The sequence below is a fragment of the Atractosteus spatula genome, chromosome 16, assembly GCF_055471065.1.
Source record: "Atractosteus spatula isolate fAtrSpa1 chromosome 16, fAtrSpa1.hap1, whole genome shotgun sequence".
Taxonomy (NCBI): Eukaryota; Metazoa; Chordata; class Actinopteri; order Semionotiformes; family Lepisosteidae; genus Atractosteus; species Atractosteus spatula.
Genome location: NC_142721.1, coordinates 14,045,931 through 14,060,750, shown reverse-complemented (window position 1 = coordinate 14,060,750; position 14,820 = coordinate 14,045,931). Strand labels below are relative to the sequence as shown.

Genomic DNA, 14,820 nt, shown 5'->3' with positions numbered 1-14,820 from the left:
CGCAGAACAGTAATACAGACCGATAACTGTAGGTCCAGAGCTGAGGAATTAGACTGAGCCTTTTTTTTGCCCTGAAATGGTAACTTTGTGGACAGACTGGAAAAAGAAATCCGATGCGAAATATTAAGAATAATGCATTGTTTTATGAAGAGGGCAACACCGATGTGCAAAACAAGGGAGCTTCAGTTTATCTGCCTGCACACATCGGTGCTGTGCTTAGAGCTTTGAGTGTTTGTGTGTGGATTGAGTGATGGGCTCACGAGATGGGTGGATGTGCTCAGGTTGCGCCTGTTCGAAGTGAAACATGTCTGGGACTGACCTCATTTCCTGCGCTTGTGGCGGTAAAAGATTTCTTGAATTTTAGACGAAATGTGTTGGACCCACCTTTGACGTCTGGGCCTTGACTCTCAGGAGACCTCTTTGAAACTGTGCTTTAAAAAATGTCTTATATTATTAACCCTCAGCCCTTCCTTTTCTGCACCCTGAAGTGAGGAACACGACAAAATCGCACTGTGTAATAACTGTGTAAAGATTTTAACAGGCACTGTGTCCGTCCTGTGTCTGGTTTTAGCACTGCAGAATTATTTCTGAACCGTTAACTATCAGTGTGCTATAACGAAACAGATCTACAGCCCAGTCGCCAGTAAGATGTGACGCAGGGATACCTGCTTGTTTTTGTGTGTTCAGCCTCAGGCCTGCAGGGAGGCGCGATGCTCAGGCTGTGCTGGCAGTCCGGTGCAGGTGTCAGATTCTAGTAGTTAATTGCGGTCCTTTCTGCTTGCATGTGGAAGCTGTACTTCATTCATCAGGCCTGCAGGTTGGAGTTGCTGGGTGCTTCATGAAGGAGCCAGCGCAGGAAATGGCACTTGCAAGCCGGGGGAGAGAAAAAGGCAAACAACAAAACAGACCAGCTCTGAATCCATTTTTATTCTGTGGTGTTCTCTCCGAAAGCAGTTCTTTCTAATCTTTTTCGCCACTCTTGGGACCTGCTCCCAGTAAATGCAGACTGACAGCTTGAGTCGAGCGATGGCCTAGTTCCTTGTAGCAAAAGTGACTTTCGGGTCGTCCGCAAGGAGGGACGGCATTTGTTACCCCCGAGCTGGTTTTGATTACAGAGCTGCCTTGTAATGAAATCCTCGCTCCATATCGTACGTAGCTTTCTTCGTGCAGGTACAGCCCCACTGATCGGGACCCCTCAGAAGGGTCACCGCATGGTGTTAAATGTAAAGACTCCATTACATCTCTGAGCTTCTTTTAACGGATCGGGGCGGATGAGCCCAGTGTCATACAGCTGGAAATATCACACAATCCTCCAGTTGCCTTCTGAGCATTAATATCCAGCAGAGTTTTTTTTTTGCCTTGTGATATTCTGAAGCTTGGTTTGTAAGGATTAAAACAGATGAAAGGACTTGAAGTCTAAGAGGACAGCTGTTGAGACCGTGAAGAAGTGAAGTGCAGTTTCACTCTTTCAGCTGTAGATATTCGACAGTTAGGAGTAGTTAAAATAACGTCATCATAATGAGATGATGGTTAAGGCTTACAATTTTGGCACCATGCTGCGTAGGCCTTTAATTCATCCTTTGAAGTACATCATGCTCGTGTTTAAGGCGGTATACGGTAACTTTTGCAATACTTAGACTTATCCTTCTGCAGAAGCTGTTGAAACAGTCCCACTGTTTACCGAATGCCTTGTGTTCCTCTGCTGGTGGATTTATTTGATCTCTTGCGGAAATCCTCCCTCTCGAGCAAACAGTTCATATCCTGCAGGTCTTGCAGCAGGGCTCTACGCACTGCGAGCTCCTCTCGACCCGCAAGGCTCCCAGGCTTGTGTGCCCGTCACAGCTGAGACTCTCTTCCACTCACTCCATTCTCACTGTAAAACCATCCGCCTGGCAGTCCTCAGCGTCTTTTACACACCTCAGAAAGCAAACCGCACCGTGTCTGGGCAGTTAAGCATGTATTGTACAGAACTCTTTGAAGTTCCCACATTTTCCCTTTCGGTTTCTCATGAGAGAACACGATACTTTCTGAGAACACGGCTCTTGAGTGTCTTGTGTAGAGCAGTGGTTAAATGGGTCCTTTGCTGAACTTTACTGTTTTTTCGACGAAAACTATTTGCAGGTGTGTTATTTCATGCTGTACAATAATGTGCCTTTTTATTTTTGATGATGTATCAACACGCCCAACTAATGTAATTATTTACACTGGTAAGTCATTTAAGCTCTTTAAAATCTCTCAATGGCGATTCAGTGGCTGTTAATTTTTTATAGATAAAATTAATTGGGTTCTAGACTGAAACTGATGTTCCTGCAGGAAGATGAAAATGTTGGAAGCAGGCTTCTTTCGTGTGGATTTGTAGCCTCTTTTCTGTGGTTTGGTTTCCAGTTGTCCTTCTGTATTCCTTTTGATGGAGCTCGATTTTGTTTGTGCACACACACACACACTCCCTCTCTGTGGGGTTTCAGAGGCTGAACGGAAAGCTGAAGCAGGGAGCTGTCGTCTCAGAGGGCTGGGGTGTGTGGATTGTGTCCCTTAATGTTTCACGTTCTTCCCTGGGTGGGGGGGGGGGGGTGTTTATCTGTGTTCCAGGGGAAAAGGAGGCCGTCAAGGTCAAACTCGAAATCTGGCAGTAAGTTAGAGCTCTGCCCCCTCGACTCCCCAAACACCTTTTGTTTGCACTAGAGCCGCTCGTGACTTGCTAGTTCAGCCTGAGAATCGTCGCTGCCAAGCCGTCGGGCGTCTGAGACCGTATGAGGAGCAGTGTGAGGCAGCGGTCAGAGTCTGGGACTCTTAACTGGAAGGTTGTGCGTTAGGATCCCAGGTGGGACAGTGCTTCCATTCCCTTCAAAGGAAACCCAGAGGAATTAAAATAGCAAATAGGGAAATCGGGAGGTTTTTTTTTTTACCTGTGCTGTCTATGAAGAGCTTCAGAGGCTGTGTAAGATGTGATGTCACGCGGTCAGGCCTGGAGCAGAGATTCTAACAAGAGTCGGGCTGCGCAGTGTTCCTAGCGTGCATGCGCAAGGACACCAGCCTCGTGGATAACCAACAGGGGGCTCTTGTTCTCAGGAGGCAGGCATGTGATTAGATCATGCCTAGGCGACAACATTGGACATCTGTTCAACTGCAAGTGGTGAAATAACAGCTCCTGGACGCAGTTCTAGAACGATGATGAACTGGATCACGGCCGGCTGGCTGGCTGGCTGGGGTTGTTTCTCTCTGCTCGTGTCTGTGCCGGGGGTGTGCTCATTTTGCTCCCACTGGGCTCTGAGTGCTCCTTGTGCGAGCTTGCGGCACCGCGGTGCTCCTGTAAACCACTGTCATGCTAATGAAGTCTGAAGAGCAAGAGGAGCACAGGCTGCAGCTCTCTTGCACCTGGGCTCTCCCAGGGCTCCCAGAGGAGAGGAATCACTTGGGTTTTGCACGTGAATTTTAAGAGCGGTTCCAGCGGCTTGTCTCATGGCCCGTTTCCACAGAATGTCACGGGAGACCATGTGATCTTGGTAAGGTTGATGCCTGTGCTCTATCCATTGATTTAAAAAAAAAAAAAACTTCTGTTTTTCTCTTGTTAAAGTACTCCAACCAGTCTGAAGTGGTCACAAGTGGTATGCACTGACGACAAAACCTTCCGTTGTAGCAAAAGCTACAAATTTGCTCTGCAGGGTTCTGGTGTGTAACTGTACTTCCAAGCATCTCGGTAATTTTTTGTTGTGCAGATGAAAAGTGATTATCCAAGTTGCATTTTGAAGAATTTTGAAGTCGCGACTCCTAAGCCAAAACCAGTTCTTCACTCCTTGATCTCTGCTGGACATCTACGAGCCCGTAGCCTGGAATTTCAGGGAACCCAAAGTTCATCAGCAGACCATCAGTTAAACAAGTACTTTGAAACTGTTTCCTAGAGCGGGCTTCAATTCTATTTCACCTCCTGAGTGGCGACTCCTCAGTCTCTTGGCAGGTTACTGTTCAAGTAGGTGCATTTATTACGCTGCAGGTTTTCATGTGGTAAACCGACGAGTCGGAATGTAAAATTGTACAAAATGGACTGAAGATCCGATTCCTGCTGACATCCCTGCTGTCCAGACGAAACCTGCATTAGATCCCTACAGTGGCAGCTTAATAAACCCAGGAAACGATCCATTCACCATCAGAAAGCCACTTGCTCCTGGTTCAGGTGGCCTGAACCCAAATCCGGTCCTGGAAACACAGGGTGCAAGCTGAGACCGCACACAGCTCAGGACACCAGTCCTTGGCAACACACACACACACACAGATGGGGACCTTTTTCCCTGGTGTTGTATTTGGCATGGGGGAGCCCCCCAAGTTACCAAATAATGGTTATTGAGCTCCAGCCTTCAGGTTGAGTTTCTTTTATACTTTTTCCTCCAGGTCACAGAAACGGTTTTTCCAGGTTCCTATGATAAGCGCAGTCTGAATCATTGTCCCCTGTGTTCATTATTGGACTGTAACTGCATTATCCCTGGACACTTTCAGGCACGTTCACATTGATCTGCGCTTTGTGCAGCTGGCAGTCTGGCAGCCCAGTTAATACATAGGCAGGATTGCAGGGCCAGTCTCGCAGTCTCAAGGTGGTGATAATGAACAGAACTGCCGAACTCTTCGAGTGGAAGTGCTTCCTGCAGAGCTTCGGGCAATTATGTGCAGGTTGCTGTGGCTGTAGGATGATGAGGTTCAGAAAACCCATTTTCGCAGAAGAGCATGTTATTTGTGTGTGGCACTTTGGGGCTCGGGACCCAGTCTGTCACTTTCAAGATACAGGGCTCTGGGTTCAAATCTGTTTATTTTGTTTAGGTTGCTCATGATGGGGCCTGGGTTGCTTAGGAAGGGCCATCTGTCAAGAATATCTGCAAGAGTTGAGGGGTGGGGGTGTGGGGGTGGGGGTCTTGGTATTGTGATATGAGTTTTTGTATCTCATAGCTGCCAAAACACAGAAGACAGGAAGTGTGAGACTTTTACAGCAGTGAACAGGGAAGGAGTAAGCCTCTTGAAGCGAGTGTGTGCTGAAGGCGTTTGATCTGGGTCAGTCTTGGAAGTAAGAGCGTGCGGAAGAGGCGCACTCTTGACAGGACGGCAGCCCAGTTGTGCGCGATCCCGCCTGCGAGAATGGCATGGCCGGGGCTACGGGAGCTGTCGAGTTGCACGAGTTCCCCATGCAACAGTGCTGCTGCACAATTAAAGGCTGTCGGACACAAGATCAGATCACTTTATCGGCCATATACAATTTCTTGCATTAGGAATTTGTCTTTTCGCAGACCCCAGCTTGCTCTCCATGAGACACACATACAGGGAGAGAAGCTGGGGGTCAGAGCGCAGGGTCGGCCATTTATACGGCACCCCTGGAGCAGTTGGGGTTAAGGGCCTTGCTCAGGGGCCCAACGGAGTAGGATTCCTCTGCCGGCTGCGGGATTCAATCCGGCAACCTTCCAGCCACAGGCGCAGATCCTGAGCCACAGAGCCACTGCTCCGCTCTCTCCTCTCCGGACATCTCCAAGCCCTTAGCCTGGAATTTCGGGGAGCTGTTCAGTGTGTGTACAGCACTATTAACCTTAACACATTGGGTAGTGCTTTTCAATGCATGACAGAGCAGCCTGAATGATGCAGCGCCTTGCAAAAGTTTTCACCCCCCCCTTTTCACATTTTATTGTGTTACAGCATGGAACCATGATGTTTTTAGCCGAGACGTTTTGCCGCTCATCAACACAAAGTACTCAGTGATGTCAAAGTGGGGAAAAAATCCAGATATTTTACAAAAAAAAAATAAAAAACAGAAAATAATTGAATGCATAGGTATTCACCCCCTTGCTTTGACACACACCTAAATGACCTCTGGAGTAACCAGCTCTCTTCTCCACGTCGCAGAATTACTTGACGGGGGTCCACCTGTAAAAAGGTGACAATGTGAAAAAGTCCAAAGGGCGTGAATACTTTTGTAAGGCACTGTATGTAAATGTATGCACTTCTGTTTGGAACTTTTTTTTAATTCAAGAAGAATGACATGCAAAGAATAGCATTATGATAAAACCTCATATTTCTTTTACTGGTAGTAAAAGGTATTATAGTGTAAAAGATCTGGTATTTTGTCCATTGAGAAACTTGAACTTTTCTGCTTTTGTCATTTATCGTAGGCCCCCTTTATTTTCTAGAAAGGTTTTTTACAGAACTGGGCCACGCTGATCGCGTTGCTGTGGTGTATTGTGTTGGGCTGATTTTGTGTGCGGTGTCTTTGTGTTTCAGATCTGGAAACTCGTGTTTCTGGGCTGCTCCCGCCCTGCCCAGCGCACCTGCGCGATGCTGCGCCCCGCTCCACACGCCTGAGGTTCACGCCTGACGGTGGCCAGTGATCTGTTGCTCCAGCAGGGCTGCGATGGCTTAAGGGCGGACTGATTTCAAAATGGAGAAAAGGAAACCCTGCCCTCGCTTACTGGACTACCTGGTGGTGGTCGGAGCCAGGTGAGCGTACAGTATACTACAGTATACACTCGCTTGTACTACCTTTTACCAGGCGAACATGGGCTCTGATCCGCTAGAGTCAGCTTCGCGTTTTCTAGGACCAGGTTTAGAGACCCTGGACTCGCTGGACTGGGGCTGACCGGGACCAGGTTTAGAGACCGCTGGACTGGGGCTGACCGGGACCAGGTTTAGAGACCGCTGGACTCGCTGGACTGGGGCTGACCGGGACCAGGTTTAGAGACCGCTGGACTGGGGCTGACCGGGACCAGGTTTAGAGACCCTGGACTCGCTGGACTGGGGCTGACCGGGACCAGGTTTAGAGACCGCTGCTTTAGGAATCGTCCTTGTTCCATTTTATTGGGTCGAAAGATGTAACTCCTGTTTATCCCTCATTGATTGCCAATTCCTTCAAGTCTCTTAACCGTGACCGGGCGTCTCTCCCCCCGCAGGCAGCCGAGCAGCGACAGCGTGGCCCAGACCCCGGAGCTGCTGCGGCGCTACCCCCTGGAGGACCACGTCGACTTCCCACTGCCCCCGGACGTGGTGTTCTTCTGCCAGCCGGAGGGCTGCCTGAGCGTGCGCCAGAGGCGCATGAGCCTGCGGGACGACACCTCCTTCGTCTTCACGCTCACCGACAAGGACACCGGCGTGGTGCGCTACGGCATCTGCGTCAACTTCTACCGCTCCTTCCAGAAGCGCCCGGGCAAGCCTGACCGGCCCGAGGGCCACCGCGGGCGGGGGGAGAAGGCCAAGGCGCCCCCCGCCCCCGCCGCCGCCGCCGCCCCCCCAGACGAGGCGGGCAGCGAGAGCTCCGAGAGCGGCTCCTCCCTCCAGCCGCCCAGCGCCGAGTCCACCCCGGACGTCAACAGGTCCCCGCGGGGCAAGCGCTGCGCCAAGCTGGCCCAGAGGAGCCGCAACAGCACCCTGACCTCCCTGTGCGTCCTCAGCCACTACCCCTTCTTCTCCACCTTCCGCGAGTGCCTGTACATCCTGAAGAGGCTGGTGGACTGCTGCAGCGAGAGGCTCACCAAGAAGGCTGGCATCCCCAAGGGCGTGCAGAGGTACTCTCGCCCCGAGCGTGCGGAGCCGTGCTCCCCGAGCGTGCGGAGCTGTGTGGGCTCTCGCCCCGAGCGTGCGGAGCCGTGCTCCCCGAGTGTGCGGAGCTGTGTGGGCTCTCGCCCCGAGCGTGCGGAGCCGTGCTCCCCGAGTGTGCGGAGCTGTGTGGGCTCTCGCCCCGAGCGTGCGGAGCCGTGCTCCCCGAGTGTGCGGAGCTGTGTGGGCTCTCGCCCCGAGCGTGCGGAGCCGTGCTCCCCGAGTGTGCGGAGCTGTGTGGGCTCTCGCCCCGAGCGTGCGGAGCCGTGCTCCCCGAGCGTGCGGAGCCGTGCTCCCCGAGCGTGTGGGCTCTCGCCCCGAGCGTGCGGAGCCGTGCTCCCCGAGCGTGCGGAGCCGTGCTCCCCGAGCGTGTGGGCTCTCGCCCCGAGCGTGCGGACCTGTGTGGGCTCTCGCCCCGAGCGTGCGGAGCCGTGCTCCCCGAGCGTGTGGGCTCTCGCCCCGAGCGTGCGGAGCCGTGCTCCCCGAGCGTGCGGAGCCGTGCTCCCCGAGCGTGTGGGCTCTCGCCCCGAGCGTGTGGACCTGTGTGGGCTCTCGCCCCGAGCGTGCGGAGCCGTGCTCCCCGAGTGTGTGGGCTCTCGCCCCGAGCGTGCGGAGCCGTGCTCCCCGATTGTGTGGGCTCTCTCCCCGAGCGTGCGGAGCCGTGCTCCCCGAGTGTGTGGGCTCTCTCCCCGAGCGTGCGGAGCCGTGCTCCCCGAGCGTGCGGAGCCGTGCTCCCCGAGTGTGTGGGCTCTCTCCCCGAGCGTGCGGAGCCGTGCTCCCCGAGTGTGTGGGCTCTCTCCCCGAGCGTGCGGAGCCGTGCTCACGGAGTATGTGGGCTCTATTCAAGAGAAACTGAAAGAGAGATCAGTTGAGTTTGCCCTCAGGAGAAGCAAAACAGGGGATTGATCTGCATGTTCCAGGTTTGAAACCACTTTTCGATAGGTCGATGTCCTGCGATTGTGCTCCAGCTGGGGAAAGTGATGGATGTTGGTCTCCTGCTCCTCAAACCCACCACCCTAACTCGACCTCCGCCTCCAAGAGTGTGCAGTGAAGAAAAGCTCCTGTGCTGTATAGTAATTCAGCGCCGCTTCTTCATTAGCTTCGACTAATACTTTCATCACATCCCTGCTGTCGCATGTAGAACAGATGCAAGTGATGTTATTGAGTTGGAGAGAAAGTGCTGCTTAGTATTCTGTGCACGCCGGCAGTGTGATGAAATTAAAATGAAGGCTGTTCACGTTGCTTCTAAATTTGTTTTTTTAAGGGAACCTGGCCCCCCTGTTTTAATTTAAAGATCTAGCCTGGGCTGTATTCCAAGGAGCAGTTAGAAGTGAGAGTGCTTTAGCAGATAGATTTTTTTTTATTCTTTCTCTTTTGTTTGGCTGTACCATTTAATCAAAAAATCTAGCTGATTTTTTTTTATGTGCTTGTTGTGTGACACATCGGGTTGGTGCACCAGCTTATCCTTGTACTGTTGGGACTCTGATCATTGCAGCTGTACATCAAAGAGGATAGGACAGATTCTGATTCTGAGTGCCCACTTCACAGTCCTGGAGATTTACAGGAGTCTGTCGTTTACAGTGGCGAGCTGGACACTCATTTACACAGCAGGTCATGGACCGAAGTGAAGCACATCACTCAAGTGACTTTCTGGTCGGACGCGTGTGCTCCCCCAGGTCAGTGCGAATCGATGCACGGCCTGTGTCTGAAAACGCTTCAATCCCACTGTGGTTGAAGGTCTCTGTGCTTATCCAGAAAGCCAGCTGTTGATCTTTCTTTCTCCCCTCTGTTTAAACAGAATTCGCCAAAGTGATGCGTCATTGTATTATTCAGCTTTGTATTTGTTTGTGAAGAGCGAATGGGCTTTCTGTGAGCAGAAGAAAAGCTTTGCCGCGGATCCGATATTGACTCACCCCCCCCAGCTCGTTTTTTCCCTAATTGCCTTTGAAAAACATCTGCCTTTCAGAATCTGCTCAAAGCAAGCTGCTTGACGCCGATCACCCGCTCGTGTTGGGCTGCACTGTGTGCCAGCGAGGTGGATAAGAGGCGATGACTGATGCCGACCAGGGCCTCTGGTCTCGAGACTCTGCCCTTTTTCTGGAGGCGTTCCAGTCGGGGTGCTTTCATTTCATTAACCCCCTCGTGGAACCCCAGCCTGCAAGGGGGGCTGTGCCGACTCGGGGCGTGTCTGGGCTTGCTTGCTTGGCCTGGCGCCGTCCGTCAGCTGGCCGCTGGATTCGAGCGGAGGCCCTGCGTCGAGTCTCCGCCCGATTGTCGCCAGTGGGGTGGCGGAGGTTCCCGAGGGTTCAAGATGAGCGTCCTGGAACGGGGCGGCTAGTGGGGGGGGGAAGCATTCCTCGTTTTCCTCATGCTGCTCAGATCGGTCAGTTAGTTGCGGCCGAGTAGCCCCCCTCCCTCGCTTGCCCCACGCAACACGCTAACACAACAGCCCGGGCGTTATCAGGAGGGGGACTGAGTCAGTGTGCACAGGCAGCTGAGAAGAGGATCCAAGAGCTGAAAACATGGTTTCTTCTTCTGGTGAGGTGAAGTGGCCCTGTGACATTGCAAACAAGCAGGCTTGTGAATACATCTCTTTTAATCCAACAGAAATATTGCTCTCAACTTCGAAACTGCTTTGCTGACAGTTACTACTTGTTAACTCTGCATGCAGATCACGTTGGGACATTTCTGCGGTGTAATGTCTGCTGCACCACCTGTACTAAATTCTCTCGTGCATCGCATTGCATTAGCCATTATGGTGACTAGTGAGCAGGAAGGGCTGCATCACGTCACGGTTCTCGCCAGCTCCCTCTCTTGCCCGTGTAAACCTTGACCAGGGGTTTACAACAACAGTGGCGACTGTACAGTACTTCCACAAAGTTCACAATGTTGTGCTTAATTCGGAATTAGTCAAACTTTGCAATACTGTCAATGAATTTATTTTATTGCTGAAATTTAATGACCGGCCCTGCGAAATTGGGATCCCTTTAAGCTGCTTAATAGCTGTGGGAATAAAGGATGCCTGAGTTCTCTTGCACTAAAATCTTGGTGGTCTAAATCGCCGCCCTTTCCGTGATCTCTCACACATGCCGCGGATAGCCCGGATCCCACTCTGTCCTCGAGTTCTCTTGGAAACAGCCAGTGGTTCTCTCCAGGGAGAATGCCAGATGCTTAAGGGAAGCGGTGCAGTGGGGCCCACAGGCTGTTTAATGAAACTCCAGCAGGTTCTTGTCCAGCGACGGGGCTAGGGCAGCGATCGTTCACCTGCTGGGGTGGGGTGGCAGTGGCCTGATCGCTGGACCTGTTCCATCCGGCTTGGTTTTTCTCTTGGACGCGCCAGCTGGGGAGAAGATTGGCTCCCACAGTCTGGGAGCACCGCTTTCTTCTGCTGGCAGAAATGAAGCGAATTGCTGGTGATGGCTCGGGTAGCCGCAGGGGCTCGGCGGGTCTGTCGAACGCATTTCAGGACAATGGCTCGTTCCCTTTTCCATCTCTTGCCCTGTAACGGGTTTTTGTGCTTTTATTTCTTCATTTATTTCTATCCCAGCAAATGTTTCTCTGGCTGCTCTGACAGACCTGCTCTTTGCAATCAATTCAGTGCCTAATGGTCCCAGATCCTTCAGCCAGGAGTAACTTCAGCCTTTTCTTTTCTGTTAAGGTGGGGAAGAAGAGCAGTGACCCCAAAAATCGGATAGATGCGCGTCTGTCTGGCGGCGAATTGTCCTGTTATCATCTGAAGCATCAGTAGACAGCCGTGGCGCATCGCTTCTGACTGCTTACATTATCCGAAGGAGAGGTTAGCCAGCTCAGGACTGTGAGGAAAGGCACGACGTGATTTTAATTGATTTTTCTTTCGGTGCCCAGTGACAGTCCAGAGGAATGATGTCCTTAATGATGTCCTGTGAACCACTGGGTGTCATCTGTGGCCATTAGCACCTGCAGGGTTGTAGCCTTGAGGTGTCGTCACCCGACAGGATATGCCTCCTACTTTCCCATAATGCACTGAGAGCAAGCTCTTCAGGAGACATGCCTGCATTTCGGAAGGCCTGCCATTGTTTTTTTAATATGCAGCTTTTTAAGGCTATTTAAGGCAGGTTTAGGGCTAATCAGCAGTTTACTGGTTTACTTATAACTGCGTGTAAACCCTACCGTGTAGTACCAGGAGCAATCGTTCATTTCGAGCAGCATTATTGATTGAGAAGTTCCGTTTCTAATTCTATTTGAATTAAGCCACAGTCGCAGATGACACTTACACTCTGCCCCCTTTTTAAAATCGGAGGAAGAGAAGCCTCTGGGGTTGTGCTGGAGTATAGCTCCGTGGCCCTCACAGCGTGTCAGGTCCTGCCAGCGAGCGGAGTGGGGGCAGTGACGTGGCTCGGCGGCGGGACTCTTCAGTCGGCCGGAGGCAGTGGTGCGGCACATACACTGTGCCCTCAGTGGCTTGAGGATGTGGCGGCTTCTTCAGCACTGAAGCTCAGTGGAATGGCCGTGCATGCTAATGGACTTTCTGCCTGACTGGGAGGAGTGTGCCAAGCAGATGGTATTAAGGGTCTCATCAAGGAGCTGTGGATCCTTAATGCCATCTGCTTCTTATTGCTTTAGCCAATTCTGAAGTCTCCTTTTGGATATTTTCTGCCACATTTTGGGCGGAGTGGTGGCGCTGTGGCTAAGGATCTGCGCCTGTGGCTGGAAGGTTGCCGGTTCGTATCCCGCATCCGGCAGAGGAATCCTACTCCATTGGGCCCCTGAGCAAGGCCCTTAACCCCAGCTGCTCCAGAGGCGCCATATAAATGGCTGACCCTGCGCTCTGACCCCCAGCTTCTCTCTCCCTGTCTGTGTGTCTCATGGAGAGCAAGCTGGGGTTTGTTAAAAGTCAAATTCCTAATGCAAGCAATTGTATATGGCCAATAAAGTGATCTGATCTGATGTTAAACTTGCTGTAGAAGATGGAATTTCTGTGTTCCAGAAGCAGAAAAAAGGCTGTGCATCCACAATTAGATTGCCGTTTTAAAATACATAAAGTGCAAACTGTCATCCTTTCACAAATGGCATGAACTGATGTAATTTTTAACAACACAAAATACATAGCGTTTGAGGCTTTTTGCAATTGAAATGCTCACTTTTAGTTGCTGCAGGAAACCAGCTGACTAACATGCTTATGAATGTCTTAATTTATAAATGTGCTCTATAGAGATCTTTCTCAAAATTCATTCATTAGCACCTAATTCATTCAAGAGAGCGCCTAAAAAATAAAGTAAAAGAACCTTCCATTCCCTTTCTTCAAGTGTAAAATGCCTTGACTACACTCTTGTAAAATGATGAGTGAGAGTGGTACCCGCATCACTGTAGAGGCGGTTGCCCGGTAACCAGCCAGTCTATAGCAGTCTGTAGCAACACAACTACAGTTGTTGGGTGACAGAGCATATTATTAATCTAACTGAATTGCTAAGACTTCATACCAGTAATACAGGTGGCATTCAGAAACCTAGGATTCTGATTTCTTCCTCTTAGTGGCTTTCTTAAATGTAAACCTCTTGTGTACCACCGTAACTCTAGAAAATAAGTACTCATTGCGCCCTTGTCAGTTCCAGTTAGTATGGCACTGTAGACATGTGAAAACATCATCTCACAAACTGTGCAGCAGGGGCAGACGTGGAGGAGAAGAGAAAGGCAGCTGATTTGGAGCCAGTTTTGACCAGATGCGTCACTTTGCTCCGCGTGGAATAACAAACCCTTTTGCAGTTAAATGGTTTTAACTGTGCATGAGCTTTTTCGGAATCTAGTCTTAATTCTGAAGTCTTCGCTTTCCCCCCTTACTTCCTTGCTCTTGACACGTTTTCCTATTCTCACTTCTCCCATTGCTATATTTTTATAATATCAGAAAAAAATCAATGCTTCTCTGAAGACTGCTGATCCCCGTCTCTTTTTTTTTTTCCCACCCCAAACGCATTTCTTTTGAAAATTGCCTGGAAGCTAAATCTTGTGTTTTCGGTCTCTGCTGTGCCAGAAGCAGCACTTTTTCATCGAGAGCTTAATTTTGCACTGCAGCTGCCAAGACGCTCTCATAAGGAGCAAATTATAACCCTATTCCTCCTGCAGAGGCAGCCGAGCGCAGAGGCCGGCAATTTAGAACCTAATGGACTCGGAATCGCAGATCCTGCCCGTTTGTAAATTAACTGTTATTTAAAAGTCTTTACCGAGAAAAACGGCTGTCTGATTTTCCGTTCGCCGTCACCCGCCCACCATGGCTGGGGTGATAAAGTTTTTTAAATTGCAGTTTCTTCATGTAAAATTTCACCTCAGGGTCTCTAGGAGCACAGAGTTAAAGCTCAGCAGCCCGTCCGGTTGTTTTACTGGAGCGAGGATGCAGCCCGGAGGATGATCACAGGAGCTGCTCAGTCTACCAGCTCTGCTCCTTAAATCTGCATCTGTCCTGGTCGGGTTTTTTCATGTAGTTGCAGTGCAAACTAATAATAAAATGGTTGAATCTCTTGTGAAACATAGAGAATTTCTAGGTAATGAAGCTGCATTCTGACTTGGTGACCGATTCAGGCCAACGGCAGATGTGTTATTTTACTGACTTCCCTGAGATGGTTTTTCGGGCAGGGAGATGCGACTCTAGTCCCGGAGGCAGGTCCACTGCTTCACTGGGTCAGGTTTGCACTTTTAAAAGCCTCGAGCTGGTTTAAAAACACCAAAACACCTGGAGATCCTGCTGCACTCTGGTTCTCCCAGGGCTTGAGTTCTGTAAGTGTGTTGTTTTTTTTTTTATGACGCCCATATCCTGGTTTGGCATGTTCTCTTTCCCCTTGGTTTTCTGGTGGAGACGTTTGTATTGATTTCGAAATGGAGCCCGTGCACGGAAACGCTGCTCACCGATGAAGGTCCTTTTCTCCGAGAATCTGGTTAGGCAGCAGTTCAGATCGGCGAGTCCGAAGAGTGATGGTAGCAGGGCAGAGGAATGCCTTGTGCTCCCATCATTTACAATGTCGACCGTGTATTACATACATGGAAGACTCGAGGGATCGTTGTGCAGAAAGAAAAGCTCAGGCTAAAATACATTTTTGCAAGCTAAAATACGGTTCCCCTTTCAAGGCTGTGCTTCTGATCAATTTGAAGTCATTAGCCCTTAAATTGCCACCTTTCAGCCTCTCTGAGCAGTGGCCTGCTATTACTCGGTGATTAGACCCTTTCCGGCATCTGTTCTGTACGCAGCACAGTAGTATGGGACCATGTCATCGCTCAAGTGACCTGTGTTGA

The 14,820-nt window shown here is 50.6% G+C and overlaps 1 protein-coding gene across 14 annotated transcripts in view; it reads left to right on the top strand.

Annotated features, from left to right (window-relative positions):
* Window positions 1-14,820, top strand: part of madd (MAP-kinase activating death domain) — an 83,249-nt gene that overhangs the window by 17,166 nt on the left and 51,263 nt on the right. For all 14 annotated transcript variants that reach the window (XM_088934585.1, XM_088934584.1, XM_088934583.1 and 11 more), the window contains exons 2-3: window positions 6,253-6,468; window positions 6,918-7,529. In XM_088934585.1, the coding sequence (XP_088790711.1) occupies window positions 6,410-6,468; window positions 6,918-7,529 (671 nt within the window). In that variant the 5' untranslated portion in view covers window positions 6,253-6,409. The remainder of the gene's footprint in view (window positions 1-6,252; window positions 6,469-6,917; window positions 7,530-14,820) is intronic.